Genomic DNA, 17,041 nt, shown 5'->3' on the forward strand with positions numbered 1-17,041 from the left:
CCTGGAAAATGACAACTCACCATTTTCCTTTCCCCTAGCCTTTGAGAACCCCTTTTGACTCTGTTTCCGTAAGCTTAACTATTTTAGAGACGTCAGCAAGAGGAATCATGTAGTATTTGTTCTTCTGTGGCTGGCTTATTTCACTTAGCAAGTACCTATAGTTAACCATTCATATGGTATACTTAACATTTTTTAAAGGGTAGATCTCAAGTTAGGTATTCTTACCATTAAAACAACCAAGCAGGGGTGCCTGGGTGACTCAGTGGGTTAAGCATCCGACTTGGGCTCAGGTCATGATCTCACGGTTCGTGAGTTTGAGGCCCACGTCGGGCTCTGTGCTGACAGCTCAGAGCCTGGAGCCTGCTTTGGATTCTGTGTCTCCCTCTCTCTCTCTCTCTGCCCCTCCTCTGCTCGTGCTCTGTCTCTCTCTGTCTCAAAAATAAATAAAAACTTTTTTAAAAAATTAAAAAAATAAATAAATAAAACAACCAAGCAAGCAAAGCAAATCCAAACCAACCAAACAAACAAACAAAAATGGGGCAGGAGGAAGCTGTTGGAGGTTATGGGTATGTTTATTACCTTGATGATAGTGATGGCCTCACTGGTGTATGCATATTTCCAAATTCATTAAATTGCATATATTAAATATGTCCAGTTTTTTATATCAGCTATGCTTCAATAAAGCTGTTTTTTTATTAATTTTATTTTTTAAATTTATATCCAAATTAGCATATAGTGAAACAATGACTTCAGAAGTAGATTCCTTAATGCCCCTTACCCATTTAGCCCATCCCCCCTCCCACAATCCCTCCAGTAACCCTCTGTTTGTTCTCCATATTTAAGAGTCTCTTCTGTTTTGTTCCCCTCCTGTTTTTATATTATTTTTGTTTCCCTTCCCTTATGTTCATCTGTTTTGTCTCTTAAAGTTCTCATATGAGTGAATTCATATATTTGTCTTTCTCTGACTAATTTCACTTAGCATAATGCCCTCTAGTTCCCTCCACATAGTTGGAAATGGCAAGATTTCATTCTTTTTGATTCCCGAGTAATACTCCATTGTATACATATACCACATCTTCTTTATCCATTCATCCATCGATGGACATTTGGGCTCTTTCCATACTTTGGCTATTGCTGATAGTGTTGCTATAAACATTGGGGTGTCTGTGTCCCTTTAAAACGGCACACCTGTATCCCTTGGATAAATATCTAGTAGTCCAATTGCTGGGTCATAGGGTAGTTCTAATTTCAATTTTTTGAGGAACCTCCATACTGTTTTCCAGAGTGACTGCACCAGCTTGCATTCCCATAATAAAGCTGTTTTTAAAAATAAATACATAAGGGGAAATTCAAAAAATCTACAGAAACATAGAAAACCTGACTCAGAAAGTGAGTAGAAACTAATTCTGGACATCCAGACTCACAACGAAAAATGCCACCACCATGCTGCTCTGTATTGGGAACCATCCTTGTGTCACCATCATCAGCACCTCGGGACAGTGAAATGCCACCACAAGCAACAGTGCAAAGTTTTCATGCATTAGATCCTGTCATTGCTACCAACAGTGTTCATTTTAAACTGCTGAGTTTTTTCCAAATTCAAAGTCCCAGGCAAGAGCATCAAGTTGTCTGACTCCTGGTCATATACCCATGTTCTAGTTTCCAGGAATAGAGAGACAAACATCTCAATCTTCAGATTTCCATAAAAAGTAGTGAGAGTAAGCTTCCCACCAATAACTGCCACTAGCAAGTTTCCCGCATAGAAGAAGGTATTAAGATGCTAGGCAGCCCAACAATAATACATTTTACGACAAAATTATTATTATCTATGCATCGCTCTGATCGAATGTCCTCTAAGAATTGAGAAATTGTAACTGTAGAGTGGCTAGGTATTGCTCTTTTGCTCTCTGGTTTCTATTTCCCCTTTCTTAATAATGCCTGGTTTATTTTTGAGGCATTAACCGTTTCCAATTTGATAGAGTCTGCTGGACTCAATTTAGGTGTCCCATCTTCCCTCGGTAAATGGATGGGCTCGTAACAAAGGAAGGCCAAGACAATGCTTCCTCACCAGAATGTGAAGTCAGCAGAGTGACTCAGACAATACTACTATTTCCGGCTTGTGACATTCTCTTCAAATGACTCCCCGCTATACCATACCGAATGTCCTACTTCATTCTCTGCAGTGTGTTTGGTATTGACCTATTTTCAATCTTTTTCTTCTGCCTCTTTATCAATTCTGCATGTTACCAATACATTTAGCCTTCTAATAAATAACCTTCTGCTTAGGTTCCTGAACTCGGTTTTTATTACTTGCACCCAAAACTCTAAACAAATACCCAAAGTTGGTTTCAGAGTACATAGATGTAACCACATCAGGTAAAATTAGCCAAAAATATAAGAAGAAGAAACTCTATTTTATATTGGGAATAGAACCTATATGTTCACATTATTTGTGGCAAAATTGTCTACTAACTTCTCATATTAAATAAATGGTTAAATAGAACCCTATGCCCATGAAAGCGAGAACGTGGTAGACAATACAGTCACCAGCATGAGATAAAATCATGGTATCATTGATTCAAGGCCTGCGACATAGTATGAGTACTTCTGATAACTTAAAACAAAAATTAAGCGCAGATTTTTAAATTCACACCTCTGTACAGGAAACTTCTGTTGCTCTATAAGATGATCTCTTATGTTTTATAGTTGCAGAGATGAAACACCAGAAAATTCAATCCCAGAGTATGCTTTGGCGTTTTTTGGGTTTTTTTTTAATTTTTCAATGTTGATTTCTTTTTGAGAGCCAGAGAGACATAGAGACAGAGAGAGACAGAGTGCAAGCAAGGGAGGGGCTCAGAGACAGAGGGAGACACAGAATCTGAAGCAGCTCCAGACTCCGAGCTGTCAGCAACAGAGCCCAATGCAGGGCTTGAACTCATGGATGACAAGTTCATGACCTGAGCCGAAGTCGGATACTTAACCAAGTAAGCCACCCAGGCACCCCCAGAGTGTGATTTCTTTTGGTTTGTTGACTACAAAATATGTCAATTCATACTTCCAATATCTCTTACACAAATAAACTCTGCCCATCTGGGTATGTAAGATTACTTAAAACACTTGGAATATCCTGACATTTCTTTTTATTCTTAGTTATTTATTTTTTTTAATTTTTTAAGATAGAGAGAGATCACAACCAAGGGGGGAGCAGAAGGAGAGGGAGGGAGAGAGTCTTAATCAGGCTCCATGCTTAATGCAGAGACTGACATGGGGCTCGATCTCACAACCGTGAGACCGTGACCAGAGCCAAAATCAAGGGTCGTACGCTTAACCAACTGAGCCACCCAGGCCCCTCTGATATTTTTGACACTCTACCCCAACCACCTTTGCATAGGAAACAAAATCCACTCATATCCCTGTTGGAGCTCTTTCCTACTTACTTTAAGATGTTACTACTCCTGAGGACATTTCTTGAAGGAAGAAGTTAAATTCCCCTTTCATCCTACTCCTAATTTTCGTGAGCACAGTTACTAGAATCAGAACCCAGCATTCTGAGACAGGAATACTGTTCCAATGCAGATGCAGATTTTTTTGGAAAATGGCTTAAAACTGAATATTTTTTAGATACATACTGGCAAAATGCAAAGTATGTTGGTGTGAATAAATTTTGAAGGCTTTTTTACTGGAGAGGGGGAAAGATATTGGGTAGAATTTGTACTTACCAGAGATTTGAAAACTAAAGAGCTGGTTCATGAAAATAAGTAGAGGACTAATAGTTTGCTGGACTGATAAATCCAAACCACTAACTAATAATGGATGTCATTTTAAAAGCTGGGACACTAGAAACACTTTGAGAAAACCTTAGAAAAAGAAATTCAATCTCTTTAGGAGATAGTGATGCTGAGGAGGATTAACCATAGATATTCTGGTCTCATACACCCTGGTTAGGTGCCCCACAGATGTCAGAAAATTTTCCCTGCACAGGTGACAGAAGGAAAAACCAGTAACCTTCAAAGCATCTGTGATGCTTCTAAGGATGTTGGTGCGAGACATTAAAGTTCAGTGGCTCCCGGACTTCACTGGAAGCAGGGCAGTGACAGAGCTCAAATTGTGGCATCTGACTGAGAGAGCAAAGGAAGATTTGGTTAACATGATAGTAGCAGCTCTGGCTTATTAGTCAAAAAGGATAAATGTGGTACAATAATCTCCATGTAAGGTTAGTTAACCATGAGGTGTCTAGGAATAAAATCAATGGGCGTCTTCTGAGAGGTAGAGAGAGGGAGAGACCTGACTTAAGCCGCCATGACTCAGATCATGTTCATTCTCCAATTCCTAGACTGAGTTGGTTCACACACAGCCACTAGAATGTAGAGAAGGCTCAATACTCTTGAGTAAGGTGTGACCTGAAATCCTCCCAACAACCCTTCCTTAAATATTTTGGTAACTAATTCTCAGGTGACAAACACCAAAGAAAAGTATATACCAAACATTTTTTGGACTTTTAAAAATATTTAGACCTTGTCTCAGAACTAATCAGCAGAGAGACAAAGAGCTGAACTTTGTGAAGTAAATATTTCCAATAGTGTGGCAGTAGACAAGTTTGGATCCTACTTAGAAATTCTTTGTCTATTTTCCACTGTCTAATTTCTTGGAATACTGACTAACAACTCATCCTCTCCAGCCTTACAATTGTGGATGTGCAGCCAGAGCCAAACAAAATTTATATATCTAATTATTTAGCTGTTGCTTAAGTCATCCAAAGTTAATTCCTGTAAGTTGTCACAAAAGACACCTAAGTACAAGACATTCTGTTGAAGGAACTGGTGACAGTCACCACGGTGCCAAACAGTGTGAATAAATGGATGAATTTTAAATGTTGATAAGGGAAGAAGAACCCATTTCAAAAATCTAGAATCCATATTTAATTACAGTAACAAATATAAAAATCAGTCTTCGATTAAAGTTTTTTGGTTTTTTGTCTTTTTTCTTTACCAAGTTATAATAATTAAGAAATTACTTTGGGGCGCCTGGGTGGCTCAGTCGGTTGAGCGGCCGACTTCGGCTCAGGTCACGATCTCGCAGTGCGTGAGTTCGAGCCCCGCGTCGGGCTCTGTGCTGACAGCTCAGAGCCTGGAGCCTGTTTCAGATTCTGTGTCTCCCTCTCTCTCTGCCCCTCCCCTGTTCATGCTCTGTCTCTCTCTGTCTCAAAAATAAATAAACATTAAAAAAAAAAAATTTAAAAAAAAAAAAAAAGAAAGAAATTACTTTGAAATGTTTTCATGTTTTCACTTCCAGGATATTTTGCCTTTTTCTTATCCCATCTCTTCCAACTCCTGCCCCTCCCTTTCCAGACCTCACAAGTAAGTAGATTTGTGCTCAAAGACATCTCTAGAAGAATAGCGTACACACACTCAAAACTTTTATTGATTTTATGACCTATACTGCTTTCAGGGGATTGGGCAAAGTGACATCTCATACTTGACTCACAAGAGTAAGAATAACAGTCCAATATCAATTCAACATCACATTTTACAGTATCTATTCAGTTCAGCTTCTCCAATCACCATAACAATTTAAATTTCATAATACGAAGTTGAAACTATCATAATGAAAGACAATGAAGTAAGCTTTGGGTGTTTATCCACAGATGCTTAATGTAGTCATTTTAATTTATATTAGTGAAGTTTCCAATCAGTGCTTAATTATCATTTGTAACTATCTAAGTCAGAGAATGTTAGCATCCTGGCAATAGAAAATATTATTATAAATGCCCTCACCAAAGTTCTGCATCGTTACACTAAATGTTAGGTCAACATCAACAATACATAAAATTTAAAGACAAAATGCAATACATGATGTTACAGAACAATAAATATATGTGCATGTCCAAAAACTTGTAATCAAGGAAGATGAATCATACAGTACAAATAAGTTAACAATGTTTGAGATAGCAAATTCAATCTTCAGCCTCTCAAGACAGTATCACTATTAAAAGATTTCTTCATGTGGATTTTTGCGTATAATTTTAAAGTCCACTCTAAATAACAACTTATGATGTATATGTCGCAAAATGTAATCTTCAAAGTCCCTCAGATATATCAGTGTTTCACAAACAATCCATGTACCATTAAAAAAAAAAAGACCTTGGGCGCCTGGGTGGCTTAGTCGGTTGAGAACCAACTTCGGCTCAGGTCACGATCTCGCGGTCCGTGAGTTCGAGCCCCGCATCGGGCCCCTGTGCTGACAGCTCAGAGCCCGGAGCCTGTTTCAGATTCTGTGTCTCCCTCTCTCTGACCCTCCCCCATTCATGCTCTGTCTCTCTCTGTCTCAAAAATGAATAAAAACGTTAAAAAAAAATTAAAAAAAAAAAAAGACCTTGTCAATGAAAGCCAACAAAATGTTGGTAAGACATTGGGGTGTCCTGATGGGATCTTAATGGCACAAGTAACAAGATATATAAATTAGGCACTACTTTTCATATAAGACCCAGAAAAAAAGCTACTACAGAAAATGTTCATTGAAATTAAAAGAAAAGTATAGGGATCGTATTTAGCACCTTTGAAAGTATTATGCCTTGGTTTTCAACTTTCTCAGATTCCTTCAGACATTGGAAGTGATTTCAGCAATGCCACTCGTGAAAGTTACGCACTGGAATACTGTTCTCTGTTACGGCTATAAAACAAGAAATAGAATCGACCAGACTAAAAACTAACAAGCAAACACATCTAGGCTATATTCTTATCCAATATTCTAATCGTTTCCCAGCAGTCCTTAGTAACCCACACTCGTTATATCTACCACAGAGCAACGTTGTAACACTAATGGGCATCCAAGGGAAATAAGTAAAACCTAAGCCTAAAAGGATGTTTTCCAGACTAATAACAATCAATGCCAACAATCACTTTCCCAAGCCCATCTGGTTTCCTATTTTGCTCTCAAATGATGTTTTTCTGAATATCAATTAAACAGTAGCATCTGAGTACCAAGAACAATGGTAAATTCATTCACAGGTTTAAGATGGAGAGGATAAATATAACCTTGATTTTTAAAATCATTTTGCTTCTCTCTTTATCTCTTAATTAAGAATAACTATATATCAAGTCTCTTACCCTAACAAACATTGACCCACAAAATGCATGCCCTTGTGCATTCATCAAAGAAGGCTTCGCTATCTAAACAAAAGCTGAAAAAAGACCTAATAAGATACTCATATTTTAGGTTTTCACAATACCAAGTACACGGACAAAACTATTCACTGTATTTTACTTCTTAGGATGGGAGTATTTTTCACATTTGCTATTGTCTGGATGTAAGCATTGATTATGTAGTAGAAGTATTACTTATAGTACTTGTAAAAACAGTAACTTGCTATGACTCTGTCTGGAACTGGTCTTCCCTCGATACCTCTCAAATCTGTGGGATGAACCACTCTTCTTCTCCCAATTGACATTTGATGTTTAGGATTAATCATATTTCTATTACCCCTTTACCAAACTAATAAACACACTCATACAGGGGCGCCTGGGTGGCTCAGTCGGCTGAGTGTCCAACTTCGGCTGGGGTCATGATGGTTTATGGGTTCGAGCCCCACACCAGACTCTGTGCTGACACTTCTGAGCCTGGAGCCTGCTTTGGATTCTGTGTCTCTCTCTGTTCCTCCCCTGCTCATGCTCTCTCTCTCTCTCTCTCTCTCTCAAGAATAAATAAGCATTAAAAAAATAAAAATAGAAAAATAAAAATGAACACACTCATACATACACAAACATAACACATGCATGTACACACATAATCCAACTATTCATAAAGGTTATTGGAAGGCCTTGTGATATTTTTAACTGAGATTTTCAAGCTGACTTCATTTCAATATGGTGCTTTCACTAACTGCATACCCTTTACCGATAATTTTTATTATCCGAACGATAGAGGACATGAATTGTAAAATATCATAAACATCCTAAAATGTTTTCTTTGTGTGGCAGCAAAGTAGAAATGGCCGTACCATTCAAGGAAAGTCAAATAGAATATCTTAATTTACAAAATCAATGCAATTTTCACATATTTCTTCTACTTTAGCCACTTTAATTTAACAAAGATCGCTGGATATTTTACCTTTCCTTTCCCTCCTCATTATGCACATGTTTTCTAATATTTTGCATGACATCGAAAACAAGATACAACATTGACATTTATATGGAGTATCATTTGCATATAAACCATTGGCTCACACAGTTTCTGAGTTAATCATTACACTAGGTATTTTCTGTATTTCAATTTTACCTTGGCATACAAGGAAGAGAAACTATAAAATTCTATATTTCCCCATGTATGTAACAATGTATTACCTGGAGAATGAGAAATTCATAACTCTTTGTAGAAATGCAGCAAATTTTCATGGTGTCCAGAACTTTCAGATTTAACATTGCCTTGCGAAAAAGTGAATATGTTGTTTGGAGCTTTCCTTATAGGATATTATTTATTAATGCTGCGGAATAAAAACAGTTAAAGGTGGGTTTTTCTTGGGGCGCCTGGGTGGCGCAGTCAGTTAAGCGTCCGACTTCAGCCAGGTCACGATCTCGCGGTCCGTGAGTTCGAGCCCCGCGTCAGGCTCTGGGCTGATGGCTCGGAGCCTGGAGCCTGTTTCCGATTCTGTGTCTCCCTCTCTCTCTGCCCCTCTCCCGCCCGTTCATGCTCTGTCTCTCTCTGTCCCAAAAATAAATAAAAAACATTAAAAAAAAAATTAAAAAAAAAAAGGTGGGTTTTTCTTTAGTGGGGGTGTTTATTTTTTAAATTCACCTTAGCTTTAAACGCTTGAGTCTGGAAGATCAAGCAGACACAATCAACTGGGGCAAGAAACAGTAAAACAAGTGGAAGCAGATTTAAAGTAAAACTTTTTTCTTCCATATGACTTTTTTCATGGCATCTTTAACATCTTTATTTCTTAGAGAATAGATTAAAGGGTTCAGCATAGGTGTGAACAAAATGTAACATACTGAAGCCACTTTACGAAGTTCAGGGTTATTTGGAGGTGTGAGATAGACAAAGGAAACAGTTCCATAGAGCAAACTTACAACTCCCAGGTGTGAACTGCAAGTGGAGAAGGCTTTCTTCCTCCCTTCACTGGAGCGGATTTTTAAAACTGCAGACACAATATACATGTAAGATACCACAATAACAAGTATTGTGGGCAAAATAATGAGGACAGCCAGACTGAATGACACCATCTTATTCATAAAGATATTGGAACAGGAGATCTTCTCGATGGGGTTTGAATCACAGTAGAAGTGATCAATGACTCGGGAAGCACAGAAAGACATTGAGAATGTTACACTGATTTGAAGGATGGAACTGACCCAGCCACAGAGATAGGAACCAGCCACCAACTGGATACAGAGGCTTCTTGACATGCGGACAGTGTAGAGGAGTGGATTGCAGATGGCGATGAAGCGGTCATAGGCCATGGCTGCCAGGACAAAGGCCTCGGTGACCATGAAAAGTGCATAAAGAAATAGCTGAGTCACACAGCCTGCAAAGGATATGGTCTTTTTCTGAGATAGGATGTTGACCATGGCTTTGGGTACAATAACAGTGGAGTAGGAGAGGTCAATGATGGAGAGATTGCCTAGGAAGAAATACATTGGTGTGTTCAGCCGGGGATCAGTCACAATGATGCCAATCATACTAAGGTTCCCCAGAAGGACCATCCCATAAACAACCAGGAATAGTAGGAAGAGGAGACTGTGGAGCTCTGGACGGACCCTGATGCCTACAAGAATGAAGTCAGTCACTTCTGAGTGGTTGTCTCCTCCCTTGTCACCCATGGCAAATTTCTGCTTAAAAGTATAACAGAAAGTCAACAAATGAAGTTTCTGCTATTTCTCTCTCATCACGCACAACGCTCACATTAAAAAGACCTCATAGTTGACAGAATACTCTCAAATCTATTACACCATTAAGTTTACACACATGAGTAAATTAAAGAAAGATACTAGACTTGCCTAAGGTAATACAACTGGTTAAGGTAACACAACTGGTTAAGGTTCAAACAAGAATTTGAACTCCAAGTGAAATATGTATTATTCAAGTTTACTGTTAATTTCAACACAACAAAATTTGATATTTCCTTATATCTAACTACCTTGTCATATGGATGGTTTGTGAGATGTCATTTGTGATTTCAAAAATAGTAAAGTCTAACTCTTCATACTAAGAAAAAGACACTTCGTTAAATTTGATTTATAATTTTATATTTATTTTTTGTAATAATACTTTGTTTCAACACAGTAATAAAAATAATTAGTGAAAGAAAAGGAAGCTAAAAGTTCATTTCAAGATAATATGAACTTTCTTTCAAAAAGAGCTCTTACAACAGCAAGTAAGTTACTAAAGACTTAATTGTCTTACTTGAGATCTTTAAAAATAAAATCAGACTTCAACTTCTGGAAATCATCTAATCTTATTTACATGAGAAAGTAAAATGTGATCGATGCCTTCATAATTTTTATCCTATAAAGTTTATTGATACTGTTTTTCTCAAATAAGTCTGTCAAGAAATCCATGTCATCTCCAACTTCTGAACTTGAAAGAAAATTAGAAACTTCAAAGTGAGGAACAAACCAAAAGCCTGCTTGTATAAAAAAAAAATAGATTAGATAGTAAGTTTTATTAAACTCTTAACCTGATAGTAAAAGCTCAGTAGCTTTCAAAATAAATTTTGCTTTTCTAGCAGCATCTAAATTAATCTGTTTGGTTTTGGGTGACTTGCTAAGCAACCAAGGCAACTTTAGTTCATTTGAAACATTTTTTTGTTATTTTTCTATGAAACAACACACTCACTGTCAATTAAGAATGACCTCCCTCACACATCTTTTCCTCTTTGGTGGCATTTAAACCAGGTGTCATTCGTGTTTTCTAGGAGAGGTATGAATAATGAAAACCAGCAAATAATCCACAAAATGTCCTTAGTAAATTTAAAATGGATGATTTAGGAGCAATCAAAATTAGAGAGTACTCAGTTGCTCCTTGACTTTCTATCCTTCTTCAATTGTAAGAAGTTTACCTTTTTGTTTTTCAATTGTCTACAAAAATCCCTCAGATCCAAAAGCTTTCATGATGTTCTTTGTTTCTTTCATTTGTTGCCTCTCCCAACAACTTTGTCAAAGAAGGACATGAAATTAACCCATATAGATTCAAAACAAGGGGGGGAAATATTAATGAAATATATTACTATTCTCTCTCCTCACTCCACTCACCAGCTAAATATTTGAAACCCATTCAAGTAATTGCATAGTAATATGGTTTTGTTAGGAAGTGGGGGAATAAATTAGGTTTACAGGTTAACATACATAAGAATGATTATATTTTATTCTAGAAGTAATAGAATAAAGCCTTTTTTTTAGGCATAAAGCTGAATAGAGCAGTTTCAAGCATCAGTCATCGTTTACTGGTTTGGTTGGAATGGGAAAAAGATGATTGTTAAAGAAAATAGGAAGCCCTTTAAAGACATTCTAAAATTTTTTCACACATAAATCTTCTTTCTGCAAGGAGGCACAAGCTTCATAGATCTTGTCCTTTGGTCTTATTTAAAAAGGAGAAGGGGGGGCGCCTGGGTGGCTCAGTCGGTTGAGCTTCCGACTTCGACTCCAGTCGTGAACTCACAGTTGGTGGGTTCGAGCCCCGCATCAGGCTCTGTGCTGAGGGCTTGCTCAGAGCCTGGAGCCTGCTTCAGATTCTGTGTCTCCTTCTCTCTCTTCCCCTCCCCCGCTCATGCTTTGTCTCACTCTGTTTCTCAAAACTAAATAAATGTAAAAAAATTTAATTAAAAAATAATAAATAAATAACAATAAATAAATAAATAAATAAATAAATAAATAAATAAAGGAGAAGGGGGGTAGAGAAGGAGATAGATCAGGAGAAAAACTCTTAAGTTCATATACCAAATCAGGTGTTGCTTTTTTGATTCTATATCAATAAAAGTAAGGTATTAATAGTTCAAAGATATGCATTTTCGTCTGATTATTATCCATTAATGTGTTTACTCAATATTTTTGAGCATCAATTCTGTGCCAAGTATTGTGCTTATCACTGACTATGAAGATAAAGAGAAATGAATGCAATACTAATTTAAGGCATGAAATGATACTAGATATGAAATATTTATTACAGTATTATAACTACATTTAATGCATTACTAAATGCTCAATAATAAATTCACTGCTAGCTTTTGAAGTAACACATTTTTTAACGTTTTATTATTTAGTTTTGAGAGAGAGACAGAGTCAAGTGGAGGAAGGGTAGAGAGAGGGAGACACAGAATCCAAAGCAGGCTTCAGGCTCTGAGCTGTCAGCATGCAGCCCAAAGCTGGGCTTGAACTCACGACCGTGATATCATGACCTGAGCCGAAATCAGATGCTTAACCAATTGAGCCACCCAGGTACCCCAAGAACACATTTTTTAATGCCAAACTAAGGATAATAAAAGTTTTAGCTATGAGGGTCTATGACCACAGCAACCTTAATATGGACAATCCTCACATTAAATGCTCCATATTATATTCGGACCAAATTGTGTCACAATTTTTGGTTCAGAAAATGTTGTCAATGTACCTTTAAGGAAAAGGTGATGAGTCTAACCTAGAGTAATAAAATATAGTAAGATAATATTGTTTATTGCTTTTATACAAAATTAGAGAATATGGATGATGAAAGATTCATCTCTGTTCATAAATGAATTAAAAATAGTTAATATTAGGTATGAAATACTCAAAACAGTGATAATGGTGGATTTTTATGACTGTGAGGTCTTCTAAGCAGTGGAAAGGAGAGAGAACAAGAGATAATAGAATATACATCACTAATACTGTATTTAAAAATCAGTTATCATATTGCCAGTCTGATTTAGCCATGCTTTTTTCCTCAAGCAATGGAATATAAATCACGGGGGTTTCTTCTCACCTTGATAATCTTTAATATATGGCATACCACATTCTGATACTCAAAAAAATATCTTTTAAGCATGTAGAAAATGTCCATGGCTATTTTATGTGACAAAAATAGATAAGATTGCTTTATAATTATTCTTACCTGAACTTATATTTCTTTTCTATCTTGTGAACTTTTTCATGTGACACTGCAGAGATTCAAATTCTTCTTCTTTCAGTCTAGGAAAGAAGATGTATTTTAAGAATAAAACTATCAATGACAATGCCCAAAAGTAAACATCTCAAACAATGTTTAATCCCCAACAAAATAACAACCTCCTTAAGCATGGCATGACTATGTTCTTTGTTAGTGGCATTGCCCATAGGTCCATAACTTCCCATTACCTATTATTAAAGTTTGCTCTTTCTTTTATATAATTTTGTTTGAAAACCTGTTGTATCTGTCTTCCTGAACACTGAGTGAAAATGATAGACTAGGAATCTTTCTCTTGGAGAATTATAGGTATTTCTCTACCAAAATTGAAATAAGAGCCAATGAATCTATGAAATCAAACGCCATGAAAATCTCTGCCTCCATGCTGACATGTTTTGCCAGCCTTAGAATGACGATGGGGGCAAATGGAAATTTAAGACTAGTAACAAGACTCCCCAGTCCCTGATGACCTACAAAAATAGCACTAACCAGAATCGATGGTAGTCACAGTGTTTTCCAATCCCATGAAACTATTTCAGAGAATTGCAGCATAAAGTTTTAAAATAAAGACACCAAGTTTTTGGAGGAAGAAGTCCCTCTGAGAGAGGACTGAAAATAAGTCAATTATAATTTTGTAACAAGAGCAAACTCCAGGGCCATCCCATGAGGACTACATGATGAGCACTTGTTGAATACTCTCGGGACAATTACAAAGTTATTTTGGACAGGACTCCTTGTTAGAAAGTTTTTTCTTTATCTTAAGCTACAGTTTGCTCTTCTGTAACGTCTACACACCTGATTGTTTTATTCTTTGTAACTTCTCCCCACCTTTCAAAGCCTCTACCCAAAATTCTGTTTTCTAAAGTAACACTGAATATCTCCACTTGATCCTCTAAAATTTCTCAAATGTTTACTTATTTTTGAGAGAGAGACAGATTGCAGGAGGGGGAGGGGCTGAGAGAGAGGGAGACAGAATCTGAAGCAGGCTCCAGGCTCCAAGCTGTCAGCACAGAGCCCGATGTGGGGCTGTGAAATCATGACCCGAGTTGAAGTCGGATGCTTAACTGACTGAGCCACCCAGGCATCCCTCCATTTGATCCTCTAAATGACATCCTTTCAAAATTTAAAAAGACAAATACACTATTGCCCTATAGTTTTCTCATTTCTGGACTCAATGTCCTTATTTTTTTATTTAGATCTTCCTTCAACAGCAACTAAATGATTGCTATCTTGATGGTGTCTGTCGAATAATCCACTGCCAATATTTGAGATCAGGCTGCATATAATCTATCCCCTTGAAATATCACTCGTAATTACTTGTGATTTATAACTCTTTCAAGGCATGTAAGACTGAAGGTTTTTTTAGCATATTGCCTCTTAATAATCTTGCAGGCAAAAGAAATTTGTTTTGCTTTGTTCTGTTTTGGCCTTACGTGAATTGCTCCTAAGCCTAACGTTCCCTGTTCTTGTTCTGTGGATTTTTCCTACCCCTTCTTCTGTCTGTTCAACTATTTCCCCCAAGTTTGCAGTATTTTATATTTAATCTTTTTTTTTATATTTTAGACTGTTGGCTTTAGCCTATATTTCTGTTATAAAAACCAATTCAAATATATTTGGGGACACTAACATTAGTGAGTTCCTCATGTTTTTAGACATATGGAAGTTATATCATATAGCCTTCTAAGTCTTCATTGATATAAGTTTTGGACATAAATAATTCAAGGTTGCTTGAGAAAGCTTCCCTACAGGTTTATGAAGATTTGTTAATCAATATAAGAAATGTATACTTGTTAAATCCCTGTAAATCCAGCCTTTTTTTCACAAAGTCTAAAATATCTCATTAAAATACAGATACATTATGTGATAAAATTCAAAATTACTAATGGTAACAACTTTTAATGAGCTCCTAGCCTATTTATTAAATTACTGTAACTAATAACACAATATTTTCTATTATATGAGAAAATGTTTTCTTTTTTTTTAATATGAAATTTATTGTCAGATTGGTTTCCATACAACACCCAGTGCTCCTCCCAACAGTGCCCTCCTCAATGCCCATCACCCACCCTCCCCTCCCTGCCACCCCTCATCAACCCTCAGTTTGTTCTCAGTTTTTAAGAGTCTCTTATGGTATGGCTCCCTCCCTCTCTAACCTTTTTTTTTTTCCTTTCCCTCCCCCATAGCCTTCTGTTAAGTTTCTCAGGATCCACATAAGAGTGAAAACATATGGTATCTGTCTTTCTCTTTATGACTTATTTCACTTAGCATAACACTCTCCAGTTCCATCCACGTTGCTACAAAGGGCCATATTTCATTCTTTCTCATTTCCACATAGTATTCCATTGTGTATATAAGCCACAATTTCTTTATCCATTCATCAGTTGATGGACATTTAGGCTCTTTCCATATTTTGACTATTGTTGAAACTGCTGCTATGAACATTGGGGTACAAGTGCCCCTATGCATCAGCACTCCTGTATCCCTAGAGTAGATTCCTAGCAGTGCTATTGCTGGGTCATAGGGTAGATCTATTTCTAATTTTTTGAGGAACCTCCACACTGTTTTCCAGAGCGGCTGCACCAGTTTGCATTCCCACCAACAGTGCAAGAGGGTTCCCATTTCTCCACATCCTTGCCAGCATCTATAGTCTCCTGATTTGTTTATTTTAGCCACTCTGACTGGCGTGAGGTGGTACCTCAGTGTGGTTTTGATTTGTATTTCCCTGATGAGGAGCGACGTTGAGCATCTTTTCATGTGCCTGTTGGCCATCCGGATGTCTTCTTTAGAGAAGTGTCTATTCATGTTTTCTGCCCATTTCTTCACTGGATTATTTGTTTTTTGGGTGTGGAGTTTGGTGAGTTCTTTATAGATTTTGGATACTAGCCCTTTGTCCATATGTCATTTGCAAATATCTTTCCCATTCCATCGGTTGCCTTTTAGTTTTGTTGATTGCTTCCTTTGCAGTGCAGAAGATTTTTAGCTTCATGAGGTCCCAATAGTTCATTTTTGCTTTTAATTCCCTTGCCTTTGGAGGTGTGTCAAGTAAGAAATTGCTGTGGCTGAGGTCAGAGAGGTTTTTTCCTGCTTATGAGAAAATATTTGTAATCCAGTACTTAAAATAATCAAGTTCAACACTGCTAATCAAGTTCAGCAGTATAATTTTTAAAAGTATACTGCTACAGTGATAATTGATACTTGGAAACCTGCACCTCAACTTGGATACAACCAAAAAAAATTATCCTATATAATTATCTTATTCTCCTGAACATTCGTATTATTTAACCTTCCAAATTTGTCTTTCTAAAATGTTCTTTTAATTTTTTCAGTCTTTTCTTTTTTTGTTTATTTTAAACTTTTTATTTAAATTCCACTTAGTTGCCATACAGTATAATATTAGTTTCAGGTGTACAATATAGTGATTCAACACTTCCATACATCACCCAGTGCTCATCACAAGTGCATTCCTTAATCCCCATTACTTATTTCATGCATCCTCTGCCCCCTTCCCCTCTGGTAACCATCAATTTGTTCTCTATAGTTAAGAGTCTGTTTCTTGGTTTGCCACTCCTTTTTTCCCTTTGTTCATTTGCTTTATTTCTTAAATTCCACTTATGAGTGAAATCATATGGTATTTGTCTTTCTCTGGCTGACTTATTCTACTTGGCATAATACTGTAGCTCAATCCACGTCATTGTAAATGGCAAGATTTCGTTCTTTTTATACCTGAGTAATTGAGTAATATTCTACTGTGTGTGTGTGTGCACATACCACATCTTCTTTATCCATTCATCAATCAATGGACATTTGGGCTGTTTCCATGATTAGACTATTGTAGATAATGCTGCTATAAAAATTGAGATGCCCATGCCCCTTCCAATCAGTATTTTTGTATCTTTTGGGTAAATACCTAGTA

General features: G+C 36.9%; 1 protein-coding gene across 1 annotated transcript; it reads right to left on the reverse strand.

The window, feature by feature from the left end:
• Positions 1-8,873: 8,873 nt before the first annotated feature.
• Positions 8,874-9,815, reverse strand: LOC131484018 (olfactory receptor 9K2-like). The gene has a single exon (XM_058682312.1). The coding sequence runs from the start codon at positions 9,813-9,815 to the stop codon at positions 8,874-8,876; it is 942 nt and encodes a 313-aa protein (XP_058538295.1).
• Between the last annotated feature and the right edge of the window lie 7,226 nt (positions 9,816-17,041).

This window comes from Neofelis nebulosa, chromosome 8 (genome assembly GCF_028018385.1).
Source record: "Neofelis nebulosa isolate mNeoNeb1 chromosome 8, mNeoNeb1.pri, whole genome shotgun sequence".
NCBI lineage: Eukaryota > Metazoa > Chordata > Mammalia > Carnivora > Felidae > Neofelis > Neofelis nebulosa.

Coding starts and splice junctions, on each gene's coding strand:
- LOC131484018 (XM_058682312.1), bottom strand. CDS start 9,815: ATGGGTGACAAGGGAGGAGACAACCACTCAGAAGTGACTGACTTCATT.